General features: G+C 39.6%; 2 protein-coding genes across 8 annotated transcripts in view; both read left to right on the top strand.

The window, feature by feature from the left end:
* Window positions 1–21041, top strand: part of LOC126378776 (T-complex protein 1 subunit eta) — a 299946-nt gene that overhangs the window by 14431 nt on the left and 264474 nt on the right. For 3 of the 4 annotated variants that reach the window (XR_007568136.1, XR_007568137.1, XR_007568135.1), the window contains exons 11-14: window positions 1345–1479; window positions 2395–2583; window positions 3817–3941; window positions 4463–4877. Coding sequence is in view for 1 of the 4 variants with exons in the window: in XM_050027168.1 (XP_049883125.1) it covers window positions 1345–1479; window positions 2395–2583; window positions 3817–3941; window positions 4463–4564 (551 nt within the window). In the remaining 3 variants the exon portion in view is untranslated. Of the gene's footprint in view, window positions 1–1344; window positions 1480–2394; window positions 2584–3816; window positions 3942–4462; window positions 8660–21041 lie in introns of those variants that run through there. The other variant, XM_050027168.1, reaches the window with a different exon arrangement.
* Window positions 10482–20754, top strand: LOC126378775 (uncharacterized). 4 transcript variants are annotated; one of them, XM_050027163.1, is made up of 8 exons: window positions 10482–10684; window positions 12316–12584; window positions 13858–13965; window positions 15368–15757; window positions 17418–17562; window positions 18460–18630; window positions 19373–20051; window positions 20525–20754. In XM_050027163.1, the coding sequence occupies exons 1-8, from the start codon at window positions 10606–10608 to the stop codon at window positions 20688–20690; spliced, it is 2007 nt and encodes a 668-aa protein (XP_049883120.1). In that variant the 5' UTR covers window positions 10482–10605; the 3' UTR covers window positions 20691–20754. The 4 variants fall into 4 exon arrangements, with proteins under 4 accessions (XP_049883120.1, XP_049883121.1, XP_049883124.1 ...); XM_050027164.1 differs by having other exon boundaries at window positions 10484–10684; window positions 17436–17562; XM_050027167.1 differs by lacking the exon at window positions 12316–12584 and having other exon boundaries at window positions 10541–10684.

The following is a 21041-nucleotide window of genomic DNA, read 5'->3' as shown; positions in this document are numbered from 1 at the left end:
ACACACACGACGTGTACATTGCATTGTATATTACTATAATGTATCTTGAATAAGTATGTTTTTAATATTATAGTTTGTTTGTTTGTATAATCTATTTGCTTTGAATTACAAAGGATATTTACACTGAATATTTATCCTTTTTTTTGTAACTGTCAGTACTAATTCACGATTCATTTATTCGTTTTAAAAATGGTAGGTACAGTTTGTTGGTGGTCAGTATTTAGCATTGGGTCATCATTTTTAGTTATGAAAATTGTAACATGTAATACTAATTCGGCATATTTGGTATTCGGCATATTCGAATGATAATTAAAACACATAATAACGGGTTCTTACCGCGTTTAAATCAGGGATATGGGACTCCCGATATTTCGACACTGTTGCAAGTGCCATGATCACGGGATGACTGATGAGATTGGAGTGGAGTAGGTAGATCATTTTCTTGTCCGCCGAAAAGGGAAGGGACGGATAATTGACAGCTCTTAATTTGAGGAAGAATGAGTAAATGAATGGATAACTCAGGCGAATCAAAAAGGTATCTCGCTGGTATACATATACAAACTGATTGACGTGTGCTGTCAACATGATTCTGTCGGGTTATTGGCCAATGTAAAATTTTTTAGACGGTTGTTTTAGATTTGTGCTTAAAATTGATGTGTTTTCCATAAATTTTATGCCTGTTGATTATATTATTTATAAACAAAATTACATACACTTTAATACTATCGCCAAACAACAACCGTAGTTTGTACGCGTCGCGCTGATTCCCTAATTTTATTTAAGTACCAGCATTTACAACAACTACCCTCCACCCACTAAAATACTATAAATTGACTTATACTACACTTGAGGAGCTCGGTGGCGCAGCGGTAAACGCGCTCGGTCTGCGATTGTTGGAGTTAAGCAACTTTCGCAAAGGCCGGTCATAGGATGGGTGACCACAAAAAAAAAGTTTTCATCTCGAGCTCCTCCGTGCTTCGTAAGGCACGTTAAGCCGTTGGTCCCGGCTGCATTAGCAGTCGTTAATAACCACCAATCCGCACTGGGCCCGCGTGGTGGTTTAAGGCCCGATCTCCCTATCCATCCATAGGGAAGGCCCGTGCCCCAGCAGTGGGGACGCTAATGGGCTGATGATGATGACACACACTTAACTTGCTAAACTTAACTACATTCATTATTTATTCCAATATATATTCCTTCAGTTTCAGTTTCCTTTACGGCGGATAAGAAAATGACAGACTTAATTTACAATAAAATTAGGTGGTGTCTACAGGAATTAGCACCATTATTTGTTTTAGCGATGTTTTAGGTTTCTTGTTAAATCACGCCAATGTTCCGTTGCAGGGTGTCCAGCGGCGAAGACGTGCACGATGATCCTGCGCGGCGGCGCCGAGCAGTTCCTCGAGGAGACGGAGCGCTCGCTGCACGACGCCATCATGATCGTGCGCAGGACCATCAAGAACGACGCCGTCGTCGCGGGTATAGTTTAATTTTTTTATTGGTTTATTCAAAAATATACACTGCAAATATAAACATAAATGAAACATCATCATCATCAATTTAAGAGCCACGCTCTTGTCGGTGTAGCATTTTCCATTCCAGTGTATCAAAGGCCAATTCCTTGACTTCCCTATAAGACGCGACGTTACCCTTTTCTTTAATCTGTTCCATGTAAGCTCTTCTTGGTCTTCCCCTTCCTCTCTTTCCTTCTAGCTTTCCTTCTATGATGTTTTTAATGAATTCGTCGTGTCTTATTAGGTGTCCAATCATCTTGCCTCTTCTGTCCTCAATAATTCTCAGTATTTGTCTCTTTTCCCTTACTCTTACTAGCACTTCCTCATTTGTAACCCTTTCTGTCCAACTTATTCTTTCCATCCTCCTCCAACACCACATTTCAAAGGCCTCGAGTCTCTCTCTGTCCTTCTGTGTCAGTGTCCAAGTTTCACATCCATAGAGGGCTATACTCCATAAATGAAACATAAACAGCTTATATAAAGGGTGTTAGTGACACCGTAACGAATACTGTGGGGGATGATTCAGACCATGATTCTGAGTTGATTTTTCGTCGCAAATTCAAATATGACATCTTTATGCAGTAGGTAACATAGTTTAACTTTGAATCGTCAGTTTTTACATAACGAACGTCTCATCCGCCTAAAACTACTGCAGCTTCTCACAACCTGTATAGCCGGGGAAAAGAAGCTGCAAGAAAAACCTCGGCACAGGGCCCTAGACGTTCTTTAAAAATAAATAAGACAGTTAATCCCATGCATTCATATCTTCTAAATAATCAGTAACTAGGCGCTTACGTAGCTACGAATTTTTTTTTGTTAATACGTATGGTATTAAGAGTTGTTTTTTTGATTAAAAACATGTTATTTATGGTGTGCGCAGGCGGCGGCGCCATCGACATGGAGCTGTCGCGGCACCTGCGCGAGCACTCCAAGGCCGTGGCCGGCAAGGAGCAGCTGCTGCTGGCGGCCGCCGCGCGCGCCTTCGAGGCCATCCCGCGCCAGCTGGCCGACAACGCGGGGCTCGACGCCACCACGCTGCTCAACAAGCTGCGCCAGCGGCACCACCAGGGTAATGCGCACGTCACACGCACGGCCACGAGCACTAATATGTATACACTTTGGTCCCGGGTTCGAATCCCGATGGGGACGTATCACAAAAATCACTTTGTGATCCCTAGTTTGGTTAGCACATTACAGGCTGATCACCTGATTGTCCAAAAAGTAAGATGATCCGCGCTTCGGAAGGCACGTTAAGCCGTTGGTCCCGGTTACTACTTACTGATGTAAGTAAGTAGTCGTTACATGAGCCACGTCAGGGGCCTTTGGTGGCTCAATAGTAACCCTGACACCAGGGTTGATGAGGTTGGTAATCCACCTCACAACCCACACGATAGAAGAAGGTACCATGTCACATTAACTTTTTTGACAAATTGAACTGTAAGTCTCACTAAATGTCAAATATGTTAGTGCGACAGAGTCCTAAAGTGGGTACATTATATTGCTCATGACTACATACTGCACCAAAAAACGTAAAGACAAAAAAAAAGCAAAAAAAAAATATTAAAAATAAAAAGTAAGTAGTAGCACTATAAGTATTAATAATTATTGTTAAAGTATTATTGATTCATTGATACTGCGATAGACCTAACTAGTTGACCAGCTAGTTCCGCCCGCACAACACAGATGGCGCTGATCACACAACGAAGACTTCCTAGAACGCGCTAACAAAGTTTTCACAGAGCGACGCATATATACATTTTCCAACGTAACATCGGATCGGCCGGTATGATATTTCGTTAGCGCGTTCTAGGCTATTTGCTTTGTACGACAAGCGCCATCTGTAATGTATAGGCGGAACTAGCTGGATTTAGATGAAATTCCATACTTGAATACATTAATTGAATGAAAATTAAAACTGCCTATTCCTCTCGTCAGGTGTCGCTACTGTTGTGTTCTTAAATTTTGACAGTTCCCCATACAATTTGAGTAAACAAACATATTGTTTTGGTTGTATTTTTCCACTATAACCCTTTGCGCAACGTTTAAATGCAATATCATAGTGTTATATTTATTCCCTAAAGATCGGAAAGAAGAAAACTTATTTTCAATCAAAACTGCCTTTTCTTTTTCGTAACTCATCCTTCAGACGGCATACACTCCACTTTGCTCCACATTTTATAGCAATTTATCACGAACTTTAACTGGACAGTATGGAGAACTGTCAAAATCTAGGAACACTCAACGGTGCTGCTGCCTACATTTGAGCTTGTAGTTTTTACCCTCAATTTATTACTTATTGCAGGTGACAAGTGGTATGGCATTGATATAGTGAAGGAGGATATTGGAGACAACTTCGAGTCGTGCGTGTGGGAGCCCGCCATCGTCAAGATCAACGCAGTCACCGCCGCTTGCGAGGCTGCCGCGCAGGTACTGCTCATATACTGCAAATCGACCGACCAGTAGGGCTAACATGCGCAAGCGCAACGTGATGATATTTATAGATTGGATTGATTTATTATGTAGTTTATGTAGTCGAAAGTGTATTTATTTTTATACGTACAAGTATTCCCATGCTGCACTATCCCGCTATATTACATAATATTCAATATCTCCTATACTTTAAGGTTGCCTGGAAGAGATTGCTACTTAGCAATAAGGCCGCTTATTGTACTAATTCTATTTTGTTTTGTTTTTTGTTTTTTCCTGTTTGTGCAATAAAGTATTTGTTATGTTGTGATTGACGATTAAAATAGGCTAGTTTCAAACTAGTCAAATCAAACTTTTACTAAACGTAAAAACACGAAATTACTAGTAGTAGGGTTGATGAGGTCGGTTTGCCCTACTACTTGTCCGGACAAATGGGGAGCGCTGAGCGCTCACGCCATGTTTACTTTACAACCCACACGACAGAAGAAGAAGCATAACTAACCATGTGTGTATTGTTTCAGATCGTGTCAATCGACGAGACAATCAAGAATGCGAAGGGCGAAGCGCCGCCGCAGATGGGCGGTATGCCCGGCCGGGGCATGGGCCGCCCGCGAATGGGATAACTTTCTATAGATATACTCTTATATTTATATACCGCAACTTTTATCGAGGGTGACCATAACGGAATGTTGAAGCGGTGACTGAAAATTCAAATTAATTTTGTCGACATAAGTGGGTAAATAAGTTACTCGGTGAATGTCACCCTCAAAATTAACATAAATACTACATAAGTTCTCGAATGTATCCCAATGAGGTACATTCCAATCGGCGTTCCCCAAACACACGATAGATGGAGTTGTTAAGTTTTTTCTACGTTCAAACTTCTAATTTCACGGATAACATACATTCAAATTCAAAAATATCTTCATTCAGTAGGTAACATAGTTACACTTTGAATCGTCAATTTTACATAACGAACGTCTCATCCGCCTAAAACTACTGCAGCTTCTCACAACCTGTATAGCCGGGGGAAAGAAGCTGCAAGAAAAACCTCGGCACAGGGTCCTAGACGTTCTTCAAAAAATAAACATAAAATATTGATATACAATTGAGTAATTTAGCTGCCTAATATCAGTTCTCAGACAGTTAATCCCATGCATTCATATCTTCTAAATAATCACTAACTTTATAATAACCTTTTTTGTATATAATATAATATGCATCTTTTATCGTTTTTCGTATCGTATCAACAGTGGCTGCAAGTTGTCTTTGATTACTTGTGGCTCTGCCCACCCCATTAGGGATTACGGGCGTGAGTTTATGTATGTATGTATGTATGTTATCGTTTTTCGGTATAAATGATGACCCTTTTTATTACACCAAGGTACAATTACAACTTCCACCCATTATTATTCTGATCAAAATAAAGAAAAGCAATATAGGTAGCAACATCATTCTATACATAATGTGATCCAAATATCAAGCAACAATTAGTTTTATGTATGCTTCTGCCATTACATTACATTTTTGAATAATTATGTACCCCAGCATAATAAATGATTATGTATGTAGTGAGGAGCTCGGTGGCGCAGCGGTTAACGCGCTCGGTCTGCGATTGTTGAAGTTAAGCAACTTTCGCAAAGGCCGGTCATAGGATGGGTGACCACAAAAAAAAAGTTTTCATCTCGAGCTCCTCCGTGCTTTGTGCACGTTAAGCCGTTGGTCCCGGCTGCATTAGCAGTCGTTAATAACCATCAATCCGCACTGGGCCCGCGTGGTGGTTTAAGGCCCGATCTCCCTATCCATCCATAGGGCCCGTGCCCCAGCAGTGGGGACGTTAATGGGCTGGTGATGATGTACCCCAGCAATGAGAAAATAGGAAAAATATCACGTTAAAAGTGAACAACGCCATCTATCGTGTGTTTGGGGAACGTGGATTGGAAAGTCCGGCATTGTATTCACCTGATATAACGCGTGGCACGTGAATTTGTTCGCATTTTGACAGGACATGACGTATTTGGGTTCACATATTAGCGTCTATCGACAAAATGACCGTGAAAACTTTTTACCATTTTGCGCATGTTATCAGTCAACTTTCGAATAACTTCATAATTTTAATTAAAACACATAATAACGGGTTCTTAACGCGTTTAAATGGGGATATGAGACTCCCGATATTTCGACACTGTTGAAAGTGCCATGATCACGGGATGACTGATGAGATTGGAGTGGAGTAGGTAGATCCATAATTTTCTAAGGGCAGACATATCTGTCTACCCTCTTTCTTTGCCGCTTGTTTATGTTTTTGATATCGGAATGTTCGGAACCATCTGAACTCGCACCAAACTCACTACGACAAACAGTGTCGAAATATCGGGAGTCTCATATCCCCATTTAAACGCGGTAAGAACCCGTTATTATGTGCTTTAATTATGATAATAACCGCGTAAACTTAAAACAATGTATAAACTTCATAATTTGTTTGCTGGTGCAACAAAAATATATGTTTTCTCGTCAAAATGGCGAGAATTTTATTTTCAAGTATTACCTCGGGATGGGATAAGCCCAGTTTCGACACGCTAGTAACACTATTGATTTGGTCAATCCTCAGAACAATAACTAAAGCATAGAAGGAAGGCTAAAATAAGAATTCAGAAACTATAAACCGGCTCTCTTCTAGCTTACGACACAAACTATGAGTGAGAAAAGGACAAATGATTCGCTCTTTGCTTAATTTTTTCCGAGGTTGTCACACCGAATTATTTGACACGGTCGCGTGAACTTTGTTTATGAGTGTCTTGTGTTCAGATTGTTTTAAGTGATAATTTAACAATATTTTTCCAAATAAATGGAAAGAAACTTTTATTTATATCAAATAATTGAGTGTCTCGACTCTGTGACATTATGTCTTGTGTGGTATGGGGCTGCAGCTCACATTCAGGAAGAAAAGAAAATAGCCAACAACTTCTGTCGTTTCATCGGTAAGTTTTTTGTAATTTTCTAGTGAAATGTGAACTGCTGAACAATTTTAGGAAAGTAATATGTTTTGCTGAATAGATTTGTAGCATACAATATTTGAGATATCCATTATATTATACGTTTCATCGATGAATACGGAATTGATTTGAGGTTATGTTGATTGTCCATAGTGATATACTAAAATTATCGATACTTTTAATTTTTAGATTTCCTGTAGACGATAACAAAGAGAAAGAATGGATAATTCGCATTAATAGACGAAATTGGATTCCAAATAAGTACAGCCGTATTTGCTCGAAACATTTTACTGCGGAATCATTTATGTGTGTTCCTAATTCGAAGTGGAAACGTCTTCGAGACGATGCTATTCCTACATTGAACATTATAGATCAGACAGGTGAAATGGTAATTACGGCCGAGCACCACACACCCGAAGTCTCGACGGCAAAAGGGACAAAAATGTGGGTCCGCGTTAAATTCCCATATTTCGCCAGTTTTTGGCTAGCGGCCCAATCGGCAGCCGGCCCTGAGGTGCGCTGCTGCAAACCTGCAAGCGCAGGTCGCGTCCCACAATAAAGCACGCCCCCTCTCCTAGGGTATGAGCGTGAGCCCATCGGGCCTCTTACCGTCTGTGCGGCTTAGACCCGGCGGTTCCAATTTGCACGGCACGTCGATCAACACCAGTGCACGGCGGATGACATCATAAATAAATTCGAATATTACAAAATACTTACCGATGAAACGATAACAGTTGGCTATTTTCTTTCCTTCCTGAATGTGAGCTGCAGCTCCAAACTAATATAAACCAGACAATATAATCCAAAAATGGTTAGATACTACCTATCAGAGACAGAGTCTCCTTTCATCAAGAAGAAGATAATTGCGTCCTACAAAAAAAATCTTGTAAAAAAAATTATCGACATTAATTGTAAGTAAATTTAATTTTATCGACATATTACTAAAGTGAAACCCAACACTAGGCAATGAAAAACTTGTGACAACCTACGAAATTACGAAACAATTTTTGTATATGCGTCTTTGTCTAACATTACGCCGGTTCCGTAAGATAAAGTAGAGCAGAATTATAGAGTTATGTTGCTATTTTAGCCTTCCTTCTATGCTTTAGTTATTGTTCTGAGGGTCAATCGCTTATAATGATGTAACGTAAGCTGGCGACTATATCCCAATTGGCTATTTGACAGTTAGTAAATATCCGAAATAACATTTTCATATTTTTTTAAACGAAGAAAAAACTTAACACCATCTATCGTGTGTTTGAGGCACGCCGTTTGGAAAGTCCCTCAGGGGTGAGTCATGTCAGGGGCCTATGGCGGCGGCTCAGTGATTACCCTGGTGGGTTTATGGACTTGGTAATCCACCTCAAGATCCACACGATAGAAGAAGAAACAATATTAAATATGTCGCATATGGTAGTTTATCATTTGACGATAATTATCCAATAGTTCTTTTTTATTGAGGTCATTTTTAAATGTTATATTTTTACAAAACAAGATGCCTTTTTTTATCTGTGTATTACAAGACCCGAAACACGGGCGGCCATGATGGAACTTCGTGTGACGTCACATTTCGCAAAATAAACAAAAGCTGTCAGGTTTGAAGTCATACTGTTTGACAGTTTCTTTGTTTGGTGAACTGTGTTGTCACTGGGCGAAATGTCATGTGACCAACCGTTATCGCGCGAAATTTAAAATAATTGAAGAGAAATGTGTTTTTTTTTTCTATTATTACTACAAAATAAGCAATTGTAATTTTTTAAATATTTATCCGAAAAGTGTCAAGTAGCCAATAGGGGTTCATCCATCGCAAGATGAACGCTGTTTGAATGAGGCTTCAAAACCTTATGTTTAATATATAACAACATAACCAGCCTATATACGTCCCACTGCTGGGCACAGGCCTCCCCTCAATCAACCGGAGGGGGTACGGAGCTTTCCCCACACTGCTCCACTGCGGGTTGGTGGAGGTGTTTTTGAAATATTGAAAGTACATCGTTATAAGCGATCGATATACACATTAAATGCCTAATGCTTTCACAAATGTTAGGACTAAGTTATTTTAGATAATATTATTGTAATAAATGGATTACTAAAACGTTTTTTAGTTTTATTTTTTGTGGTGTAATGGCCCCGATTCCTGCAGACAAATAATAATAATAATTTTATTATAATAATATAGAAGCTTTACAAAGTATTTGGGTGAAAATCAAAATGTGCCAAGTTTGGTGGCGAACTTTCATATTATTTTTTCGTGAAAAATTGGGTTCCGACATCCTTTCGGATCCTTTTGCATCCTTTTTCATGCTTGACATTTTAATATTCACCCATTAAAAACTTAAATTAATCTTACATACAAACAAGCTTGTGAACAACAACCTATATAATTAAGTTCCCTGACATTCACACTAGGCGACCTGCGTTGTGAATGTCAGTGGTTCAGTGTCGGTGCAAATAGTTTCTAGGTGCTGCTGATTAGTTAATGAGTATATGCATGGGTAATATGATTGATATATATTGTAATTACATGTATTTATTTATGGAAGTGGAAAATCAATATATATATTTTAGTTTGTGTATGTATGTGTTTGTGTGGGTTGAAGTCATAATTTTATTTTATGTTATACTCGTCATTTTGTTATCCGCCGAAAAGGAAAGGGATGTTTGGCAGACATAAAATGTATGGAACACACGTTACACACGTCAATTTTAGGCAGAATTGACAACCCTCAAAATTTTACATAAACCAATAATCCGACAGAATAAAGTTGACAGCACACATCATGTACAGTCATGAGCAATATAATGTACCCACTTTAGGACTCTGTCGCACTAACATATTTGACATTTAGTGAGACTTACAGTTCAATTTGTCAAAAAAGTTAATGTGACATGGTACCAAAGTGTATACATATTAATGCTCGTGACCGTAGGTTGCATATCAGCGAGCTGCCTATTTGATTCGACCGAAATACCCTATGAGGGACTAATCAGGCTAAGTTCCTCAAAAACAAAATAGATGGCGCTGTAGATTTTCCTTCGTTTAACCTTCTAATTTCATGGATAACAGACATAATGCATCTTTTATCTTTGTTTTTGCGTATAATTTTTTTTTTTGTTTTTGTTTTCCCCGAAGGGTAAGGCAAAGGGAACTATACCCATACAGCCATGTCTTACGTATTTTTTTTTCTTGATGATTAATGAAATGATGAAAGGTGATGATGATGAAACCTAAGCCCCCACCCTCGGAGTAGACTCCTACTCCGAACCCCAAACGAATTAACTCAAAAGTCCGCATAAACTTTCGAGTTATGAAGCGGCTTCCTGGCACGAAGCGAAAATAGGCAGATACACTTTGTTTATTGAATACTCCGAGATAATAACACTCGCGAATGTCTTCCGACTAACTTAATGCGATCATCAACCACAAAACACCACTTCGTATTAATTATTTAGATTATTCAATGAAGAAAGCAACTGTCCTGTTCCCGTTTCCCGCCAAAAAGCCCCCGAGTAATGAGAAAACAGGTAATTATTACTTTAATTCTCTACAACGCCATCTATATTATTATTGGGGAACGTAACCTAGAAAGTATCTCAAAGTATTTTTGTACAGTATCGTAACACGAAACTTACGATTATGTTTGGTATTATAATTTAAATTGAGTCGGATGTGGGTATATCGGATACGTCTATGTTGTGCAACCTTCCTATCGGCAGACAATGCGTGCTACAGTGAGTATCACTTCGGTAAGGCCACACATTGATTTAAAAATTGTGTTACTATAATAGGTACAGTAATGAGCAATATCATGTACCCACTTTAGAACTCTGTCTCACTAACATATTTGACATTTAGTGAGACTTACAGTTCAATTTGTAAAAAAAGTTAATGTGACATGGTACCAAAGTGTATACATATTAATGCTCGTGACCGTACATACTACGTAACATTTCATATCCTTATTTACTATTCAAGGTTAGCCCAGCTGACGTCATCCCACCCTGCGTTGCCATTTCGTAAAAAAATAATTACCCACGACCAATGTTTTTATTATTTACATTGCAAGGAAATTTTGAACTTTTAGTAAAAGATTTACACATACATCCATAAAGTCACGCCTATTTCCCACCGGGGTAAGCAGAGACTATAGAATTCAAAAAAAAGATTAAAAAAAGAAGAGTAAAAGATTTACTTACAGTTTTAATGACTTTTATATATGTGACAAGTAATTTACGTCCTTGGAATGTTGGAGATACTAATTTAATGGTAGCACAGTGGTAACACTTACGTCATCAAAGGGCTAGCAATGGCGGCGTGTCATAGGATTGAGCATATCTGGTCTTCTTATACCATGGACGTGACTTCTTGTAGATTTTTCGCAAATGGCATTAACTACTTGCCCGGAAGCGCTTACGAGATTTTCACTATAAGGTATACATAAAGTAATGCCCTTAATACCTACTGGGCGGATACAGGAAACAAACAATAAAACAACGATATGAAGAGTTCGGTGGCGCAGCGGTAAACGCGCTCGGTCTGCGATTGTTGAAGTTAAGCAACTTTCGCAAAGGCCGGTCATAGGATGGAAAAAAAAAGTTTTCATCGCGAGCTCCTCCGTGCTTTGGAAGGCACGTTAAGCCGTTGATCCCGGTTGCATTAGCAGTCGTTAATAACCACCAATCCGCACTGGGCCCGCGTGGTGGTTTAAGGCCCAATCTCCCTATCCATCCATAGGGAAGGCCCGTGCCCCAGCAGTGGGGACGTTAATGGGCTGATGATGATGACGATGATGATGATGAGCAAGCAGTATGGTGATAGTTGATCGCCTATGCAAATATTGATCTAACATAAAACACGAAATTCCTTTGACAGTTTTTATAACATACTTACCCAGGATGGTAAGTAAACAACCAGTCCCGCAAAAGACAAACTATTGAGTTTTTTTTTTTTTTTTTTTTGTTAAATTTGCCCCGAGAAGGAGCAGGCAAAGGGACATAGCCATACAGCCTGGTCGGATGAAGTTTTTCTTCGTGTAGTTAAAACAAAAACCTAAATATATGAGAGTGCTGAAGTTATGTTTCTTTACTTACTTGCTTAGACGGCGAGCGCGGGAAACTGCATCATTACGCAAAAAAACCAACATCCGATTGTTTGGCAATTACACACCAGTCCTTTACAACATTCTTGTGTTAATTCACGTTTATCCCTTGCGAAAATATAGAAATAAAACATTTTAAAACATCAACAATTATTACTTTGGCCGTATTTTATGGTTTCCATAAAAAAAACTTTCTCGTAATGAAAAAGTAAAAGTGACTTTCATAAAAGCGCGCGAAAATGTCACCAATCAGAATCGGGTTTGTTTTTTTATTGACAGTAGTGTTTACGGAGGTAGCTTCATGGACAATCGATTTACCCGAAGTGAGAAAGTATCATTTTGAGAAAACCGAAAAATATAATCGAAATAAGGAGGTTTTAAAGGATTTTAATAAGGATCAGAGATTCTTCGACAACATAGTGCCGGATAGTCCTCATAACAGAGAGCAACTGGAGCATGAAGATGATAATTATGAAGAAAATAATGTGTATTCAGACAATGCGAAATATGCAGAGGATTATGAATACTTGTCGTATATGGAGAAAAAAGTAAGTAAACGGGTAGATCTTCTAACACAGGTGGTCAATCTCATTACTGTTTATTTATTTATTCGTAGGGATAGTAACAGCTTTACATTGTAAGATTTTTTGAGTTGAAGAGTTTTATTTATAAGCCAAAAACTGTTCTGTTAACGCAAAAATATTCTAGAATCTTCGGTCTTATTGCAAACCTCCAATTAGAAGTATAATTGAACGATTTTATTGTACTTACTATTATGATTTTTTACTATTAAAGAGTTTTTACAATGGGAAAATTCCCACTTTGGGAACATTCCGGGGGACATCACTCACAGTCACAACCTACACGAGGTACCTCTCCAAATACCTTTCTCCATAAACGTTTTGTAAATTTTTGAGAAGAATGCTGGACAAGTGAGGGTAGTTGATATTTTTTTCGCGGAGACGTAATTTTTACGATTTCTGTTAAATATTATTCAGTAAGTATTTTGTTTGTAAACGCAATCAAGACTACGGTTATAATTGAATTTAAGTAGTTGTAGATACTTACCTACATACTTAGGTAAGAATCTTGGTTGTTTTTTGTTGTATGCGATTAATCTTCACTCGCGCTGCGTTTCCAATCATTGTAATAGGTAAAATTTTAGGTCAATGTCGTATTCGCACGGTTCGTTGTGGTTGCCAATTGTTGGTAAGTAATCCTTGCATTATATAAACCGTGGCAGCCCTAGCAAAATATTTAGGTGGTGCGACACCTCAAAGTTGCACCCCTCAGCCCCTTAAAATAAAAAGTGTTATTTACGGCCACTTTTTTTTTGACGTGACTTATTGTAGATTTGCCGCAGGTGGCATTAACTACTTGGACGGACAAATGGGGAGCGCTGAAGGCTCTCACCCGGTACAACGTTTAAGACAACAGGCCTGAGGGTGCCAGTTAGTTAGGCGCGAACCTCGGTTCATGGCGTCGTCTGAGAGGAAAATATTTGAAAGAATTAATCGACTCTAGTGGGTCGATAGCGATAAGCGCTGATTGAGGGAAGGCGTCGACCACGCCGGCGGGGTCGGTATCGGGGTCCTGAAGTGTTTGGTGTCGCGAGCTGATTGGCTGCCGAAAATGATCTTAATAAAAAAAAAAACTATTGTATAATTATCGTTAAATGATAAACTACCATCCGACATATTTCATATTTTATTCTTACAACTGTCAAGTAGACAACTGGAGGGGGTATGGAGCATACTCCACCACGCTGCTCCACTGCGGGTTGGTGGTGGAGATGATGAGTAACTTTTTATTTTATTTCAGGTGCATGGTATAGTCCAGAATGGAAGCATTTACCTTGAAGGCCTGCGGCGCGCGCTGGAGGAGTACGGAGAACTGTTGAAGAACTGTGATCGACTCAACTTAACTCAGGTAGACAACATAACGACTGATGTCGACTGCTGATATTTGGGGATGTATTATAAATGGGAAAGTGTATCTGTCAACAGCCTCAGTGGTCTAATGGTTCGATTCGCAACGGGGACATTGTCGAAACCACTTTGTGGGACTGTCCTTTGCTTGGTAAGGACTTTTAGGCTTGATTCACCTGATTGTCTGTTAAAGTAAGATGATTCCGTGCTTCGGAGAGCACGTTAAACCATTGGTCCCGGCCATTAGCCGTAAAAACACCTCCACCAAACCGCTGTGCAGCGTGGTGGAGTGTGCTCCATCCCCCCTCCGGTTGATTGAGGCCTGTGTCCAGCAGGGGGACGTATATAGGCTGTTTATGTTATGCATCTCGTTAAATCTGTACAGCGCCATCTATATTGTCTTTGGGAAACGTAGTCAGGAAAGTCCCATATAATTAGCTGTTAGCTGCTGATAGTAACCAATCACAGCTAACTTTATTTTCTACTAACGGCCTCCGTGGTCTAGTGGTCGAGCGTTGGGCTCACGATCCGGAGGGGACATATCACAAAAATCACTTTGTGATCCCTAGTCTGATTAGGACATTACTGGCTGACCACCAGTAGGCTAGTTTCCAACTAGTCAAATCAGTTACTTTTTACTAAACGTCAAAACACGAAATTACTATGGAATTTGTATGAAAAAGCACACTGTGACGTCATAGAAAAACGTGATAAAATGTCGAACTTATTATTACGTTTTTCTTGATTAAAATTCATAACTAAGTTAAATAAAATAAAGAAAATGCTTTTCGTTAGTTTCACATTTGTGTTTATTTAGTAATCAGAATTTCATAATTTATCTTGAACCTGGTACACGACCCAATTGTAAATTACAATGACAATTTGATGTACATTGCTGAGTGTGTGATCACAAATATTCTGCAGTTTCATATTAGCTACGTAATGAACACCAAATTGTCGTTGTAATTTACAATTGTAAGTTTTCTGAAACAGTCCGAAAGTAATATGATCCGTGCTTCGGTAGGCACGTTAAGCCGTTGGTCCCGGTTACTACTTACTGCTGTAAGTACGTAGTCGTTACATGAGTCATGTCAGGGGCCTTTGGCGGCTCAATAGTAACCCTGACACCAGAAGAACACGATAAAAAAAATAAAAAAAAAGGATTTTTTTCTGAAAGTACATACTTAACAGTTGTTCGTGGATAGGACTTCCCAGTAAGTAATGAGGATACTTGAGTTGGGAAAGTCCCGCTACTTCCCTTAGGTCTTTAGGTCTTACTAAAAATATTACAAGTTTGTAGGTAAATATTAAATGGTCTTAAGCTATGAATGTGTGAGATTCAACAAAAAATAAAAATAAAAAGTAGTAAAGTAAAACGATAGAAGATTATATTTTGTTTTCAGCCTCAATCACCCAACGGACCCTGGCTGCCGCAAAATGAGCGTCCAATCCCAGGCACACCCACAATTGCACCTCTGCCCCCTCTAGGTCCAAGTCCCTCCCCTTTGTTCCCCGATTCCCCCATGGCCGCCCAACAACCACCAGTCCCTCAATTCACCCCATCACCCCAAGGGTCCTCCGATCCACCACAAGGGATCAACCAACCTAATATTCCCGGTAACCAACCCAACCGCACTTTCCTCAACCAACCCTTCTTAACCGGGCAAGGGTTGGACCGGGAGACGTGTGAGCGAGCCACTCGAGCCAGCGAGCAAGTTCGCAGACTTGCCGAGCTCGCGACGTGGGCCACGAGAGAGTTGCAGGATAAGGCTTATGCTGCGAAGTATGAAAAGGTAAGAGAGAGAGAGAGAGAGAGAGAGAGAGAGAAAACATCAATAACACTTATAGGCTACTAGCTTTTGCCCGCGACTTCGTCCGCGTGGCGTGTTATAAAAGAGAGATTTTTGTGTGTGTGTATCTAACTTATGCAGTTTAGATTTTTTCATACAAATGTTTTTTCCCGCTTACTCCCGTTCCCGTGGGAATTTTGCAATATCCTGTTGCAACTAAGCTTTAAGTTTACAATGGTACCTGTAATCCAAATTTCAAGCGTCTAACTTAAGCGGTTTAGATTTTTCATACAAAAGGATTTTCTCGTTAATTCCCGTTCCTATAGGAATTCCGAGAATTTCTTTCTTAGTGCACCTCTACGGTACCTAAGCTACGTCCTTTCCAAATTTCAAGTGCCTACGTTTAGCCGTTTAGGCTGTGCGTTGATATGTCAGTCAGTTTCTCCTTTTATATATTTAGATAGACATTTACACAAAAGAAAAAAAAGAAAATTAATGACAAAAGTGTTGTGTGTGAGATAGTGTGCATTTATTTGAAAAGGTAAAACGACTCAGCATACGTATGTTTGCCCCAAAGGGAAGCAAACGCTGAGTTTCAGTTCCTATAGGAACGGGAATTAGCGGGAAAATCCTTTTGTATGAAAAATCTAAACCGCTTAAGTTAGACGCTTGAAATTTAGCATGCAGGTACCATTGTAAATTTAAAGCATAGTTGCAACAGGATATTGCAAAATTTCCACGGGAACGGGAGTTAGCGGGAAAAAACATTTGTATGAAAAAATCTAAACTGCATAAGTTAGATGCTTGAAATTTGATAATTATGTTGGTTTGAATATATAAATAATTAACTTAACGTGCAAATTGGATAAACTAAATATAATTACATAGCTAATTATGATACTTTATTTTATAATATTTCATACTTTTATAGATATGTATTATTAAAATAGTTATTCAATGAACAATATAAGGATCAGGTTCCAATGAGAGACCAGCCCGCCGTCCAGTACCCAATTTGGCGCGATTATGTTTACCGAGTAAAACCCGCTTTCGTTTGGACATTTTATATTTTTGTTATCAAAGGATAATTTTGCAGTTATAACGCCGAAGATGTTCAATGGTGGTCCTCTTTTTTAACGTGACGCATTGTAGATTTGCCGCAGATGGCATTAACTACAAGTACTTAGTAAAATTAAGTGCGCAATGCAAACAAATGTCCAATAGCAATATGGCTTTCTCAGATGAATTTGCTTTGATGTGGCCACTTTGATCCCAGATGACCCCTGATCCCAGTAGTTGTTTCCGGGTTGCGATTTGTACGGCCCATGGTGGAGGTGTCTCTCGTCATGGCCATGGTTACCACCTCACCGCGTACCGCTAAAAATAAGCGTGGTATGAGATACGCCATAAACCGCCAACTCCACCTGTTAAAATGTGTGTGGATTGATTATTTCACCACTCGCAGACTGTATTAAAGAACAATAAGTCCGACAATAAGAGAAGATCGATGAATACAAAATAAAAAAAAAAAGAAAAAAAAAGTAATAATCATTTCATTTCATTTTTAATTTAAATATAGTAAATAATTAATATTTTTTATAACCTTTTTTTTTAAAAGGTATTTTTATGTTGCATTTGTCAACACCACCACCTATCTAACCAGGTCAACACAATTTCGCAGAAGAACCATGACGAAGAAGAAGAAGAGATGGAGCTCCTCATCAGATTGGCCTTCTTCCTTGACAGACTCGCGTACTACACGGGCTACGAGCCTAACGCCAGGGACTACATCACGCCGGAGCCAACTCGTTAGTACAACTTTTATGTACGGTCACGAGCATTAATATGTATACACTTTGGTACTATGTCACATTAACTTTTTTGACAATTTGAACTGTAAGTCTCACTAAATGTCAAATATGTTAGTGCGAGAGTCCTAAAGTGGGTACATTATGTTGCTCATTACTGTACCTCCCTAGCGATATCCCAGTTCACAGGGTCCGCTTACCTAACCTGAAGATTTGACAGGTCCGGTTTTTTTACAAAAGCGACTGCATGTCTAACCTAACCGTTCCATCCTTCGAAAGGAAAACAAGCCCAATACATGTTAGGAATGTGGGTTTCCTCACGATATTTTCCTTCACCGCTGATCACGTGATAAACATTTAAGAATTCGTAAATCATTGGTTGAGGCCTGTGCTGTAATGCGAACCTGCGACCTCACAGTGAGTCGAGCGTTCTTCACATATCGCACAACCCCCGAAAGGAAAACCAGCCCAATACATGTTAGGTCACATATCTCCGAAAATGCATTTCTCGGGAATGTGGGTTTCCTCACGATGTTTTCCTTCCTGAGCACGTGATAATCATTCATGATCCCAACATGAATTCGAAAACAAATTCGATAATCATTGGCCTGTGCTGGTCGAACCTGCGACTTCAAAATGTGAGGCCAGCGTTTTAGCAACTGGGGTACTACGGATTCTCAAAATATAATACAGCTTTAGCAAAATAACCAGTTGTGTCACCAAATTACTTAAGTTGTAAGTAACAGGCCCAAAAAAAAAAGAAAAAAAAACAAAGAAAAAAAAACACCAAAGAAAAAAAAGACCAAAGATCCGAAGATATTTTTGCTTTAAGGGTAAGTACCTACTTAATAAGATTGACTTCCAGTGACCGGAGCTCTACCCTTATCACACCCTCAGGTGCCCCAACATCAACTTTGCCCCCAATCTCGCCGATGGGAGACATCCCTGATGACGTGAAGAAGATGATGATGGAATGTCTCAACGCCAAGTCTGACGAACCAGCGCCTGATCGCTGCCGGTTCCCGCTGCGGTATCCCGAATGGATGAGAAATTCTATGAATATTACTGGTGAGATATATATTTTTGACGCGACTTATTGTATCGCCCCAAGTACTTACGACAACCCCAAGTACTTGGGACAACCCCAAGTACTTACGACAACTCCAAGTACTTACGACAACCCCAAGTACTTGCGACAACCCCAAGTACTTGCGACAACCCCAAGTACTTATGACAACCCCAAGTACTTGCGACAACCCCAAGTACTTACGACAACCCCAAGTACTTGCGACAACCCCAAGTAGTTGGGACAACCCCAAGTACTTACGACAACTCCAAGTACTTGCGACAACCCCAAGTACTTATGACAACCCCAAGTACTTGCGACAACCCCAAGTACTTACGACAACCCCAAGTACTTGCGACAACCCCAAGTAGTTGGGACAACCCCAAGTACTTACGACAACCCCAAGTACTTGCGACAACCCCAAGTACTTGCGACAACCCCAAGTAGTTGGGACAACCCCAAGTACTTACGACAACCCCAAGTACTTGCGACAACCCCAAGTACTTGCGACAACCCCAAGTACTTATGACAACCCCAAGTACTTGCGACAACCCCAAGTACTTACGACAACCCCAAGTACTTGCGACAACCCCAAGTAGTTGGGACAACCCCAAGTACAAGTACTTGCGACAACCCCAAGTAGTTGGGACAACCCCTAGTACTTACGACAACTCCAAGTACTTGCGACAACCCCAAATACTTACGACAACCCCAAGTACTTGCAAGTTATTCATTTTTTCTCAGATACTCCGGGTAGAGTCGAGCCCTTGAGTACGGAATCTCCTCCAAATAATAGAGTTCCTTCATACAGAGAAGTGTTGAGAAACCCTTCATCAGGGCTCCGCCGAATGAAACGAGAAGCCACTTTGCCACAACAAAAGATGTCGACAAGTCTGCAAAACAGTTTGACACCTGAAGTTCGGCAAAAGAGATCCGAAGACCCTTTGCTTGACGTCATGAAATACTACGTGAAACACAAAGTCTGGACGAATTCAAATCCTGGAACGGCGACGGGAGCGGCAGAATTCGACGTCGGCAACCTCCTGCCGACTGTCAGATCCGATTTGACAGCTGTCAAAAATGACGTTTACAAGTCCGTTCAGAAACGCTCCATAGACCATAAAAAGTATTCACATTTGCGTTTACCGGAAAACCCCGCTCAGGACATAAGCAGCTACGTGAAGCATCGAAGCGGTGTTAATTATATCAAGGACGATAGTGAAAGCGCGAAAATCCGTCAATACTTAGACAAGATACGCCACAGTGACAGGAGTACAGCCAAGAAACTCGTTCAGAAACTGGAGAAAACTTTGAAGTCCGTTCAGAAACGTTCTATAAAGCCGGAGAGGAAGTTCCTGCCGAGTCGGTCGCAAGACCCCAGCCAAGATATCAGCTATTACGTGAAGAACAAGCCAGGAACTAGGTATGGTAGATATTAAATTATTCATACTCTTCTCCTTTCGTGTGGGTTGTGAGGTGGATTACCAACCTCAACTCTGATGTCAGGGTTACTATTGAGCCATAATTATAATGTACCCACTTTAGGGCTCTGTCGCAATAACATATTTGACATTTAGATAGACTTACAGTTCAATTTGTCAAAGAAGTTAATGTGACATGGTACCAAAGTGTATACATATTAATGCTCGTTACCGTACAGTACAAAAAAAAGATGTCATAGTTACATTATAAAAAGAAAAAATACAGTTCTTAGGTACAATTTAACCTAATCGGGCGTGCAACATAAAAAAAAGAAGTAAAAAAATAAAAAAGTATAAAATGCTATGGGAAAACACCCGAAATAAATGATTTTTATTTCATTTATTTTTATTTATAAAAAAAAGAAAAGTAAAATTATGTTTTCTTTTTTGTAAGTTTGTTTATTTGTATACTTAGGTATGAATATAACCCGTTGCAAGTGGCGCAAGCGCGGGCAGGTCTGGAACAGGTCTTCCAAACAGGCAACATAGCGGTGGTGCAAAGATTTGGCAGTAACTATAACCCGCTCATACCCTTCCCGCTGGGCGCTGGAGTCTTCAGGAGTTTCTATACTGATTTGTAGTTATTATGTTGGTATCAATTGTATTTGTTATGTAACAATATAAAATATATGATTTATTTATGAACCTACGTATTTTTTGGCAATAAATGATTATGATTATATTGGCGCTAACGAGGGGCGCTTTTACGTTACAATTATTTTTACTGTACATCTCATAGAAAAAAGGAGTGCCTTACACATTGTTGACATTTCGACATTTTTCATTTAATTACTTTTTGTGTCATTTTTTTACGAAAAAAATTGGAAAAGATAAAAATTCGTAAATGTATTGAATATTGTTTTTACAGACTTCAAAAAAAGAGGAGGTTCTCAATTCGAACGTACTTATATATATATTTTTTTTTGTTTGTT

Source organism: Pectinophora gossypiella, chromosome 27, assembly GCF_024362695.1.
Source record: "Pectinophora gossypiella chromosome 27, ilPecGoss1.1, whole genome shotgun sequence".
Taxonomy (NCBI): Eukaryota; Metazoa; Arthropoda; class Insecta; order Lepidoptera; family Gelechiidae; genus Pectinophora; species Pectinophora gossypiella.
This window is presented reverse-complemented; position numbering and strand designations above follow the sequence as displayed.

Excerpts from the sequence above, each read along its gene's own strand:
- LOC126378775 (XM_050027163.1), top strand. The coding sequence starts at position 10,606 with ATGTGGGTATATCGGATACGTCTATGTTGTGCAACCTTCCTATCGGCA. Across the intron at positions 10,685-12,315 it reads CTACAGTGAGTATCACTTCG|TAGTGTTTACGGAGGTAGCT; the intron begins GTAAGGCCACAC and ends TTTTATTGACAG. Across the intron at positions 18,631-19,372 it reads AAATTCTATGAATATTACTG|ATACTCCGGGTAGAGTCGAG; the intron begins GTGAGATATATA and ends ATTTTTTCTCAG.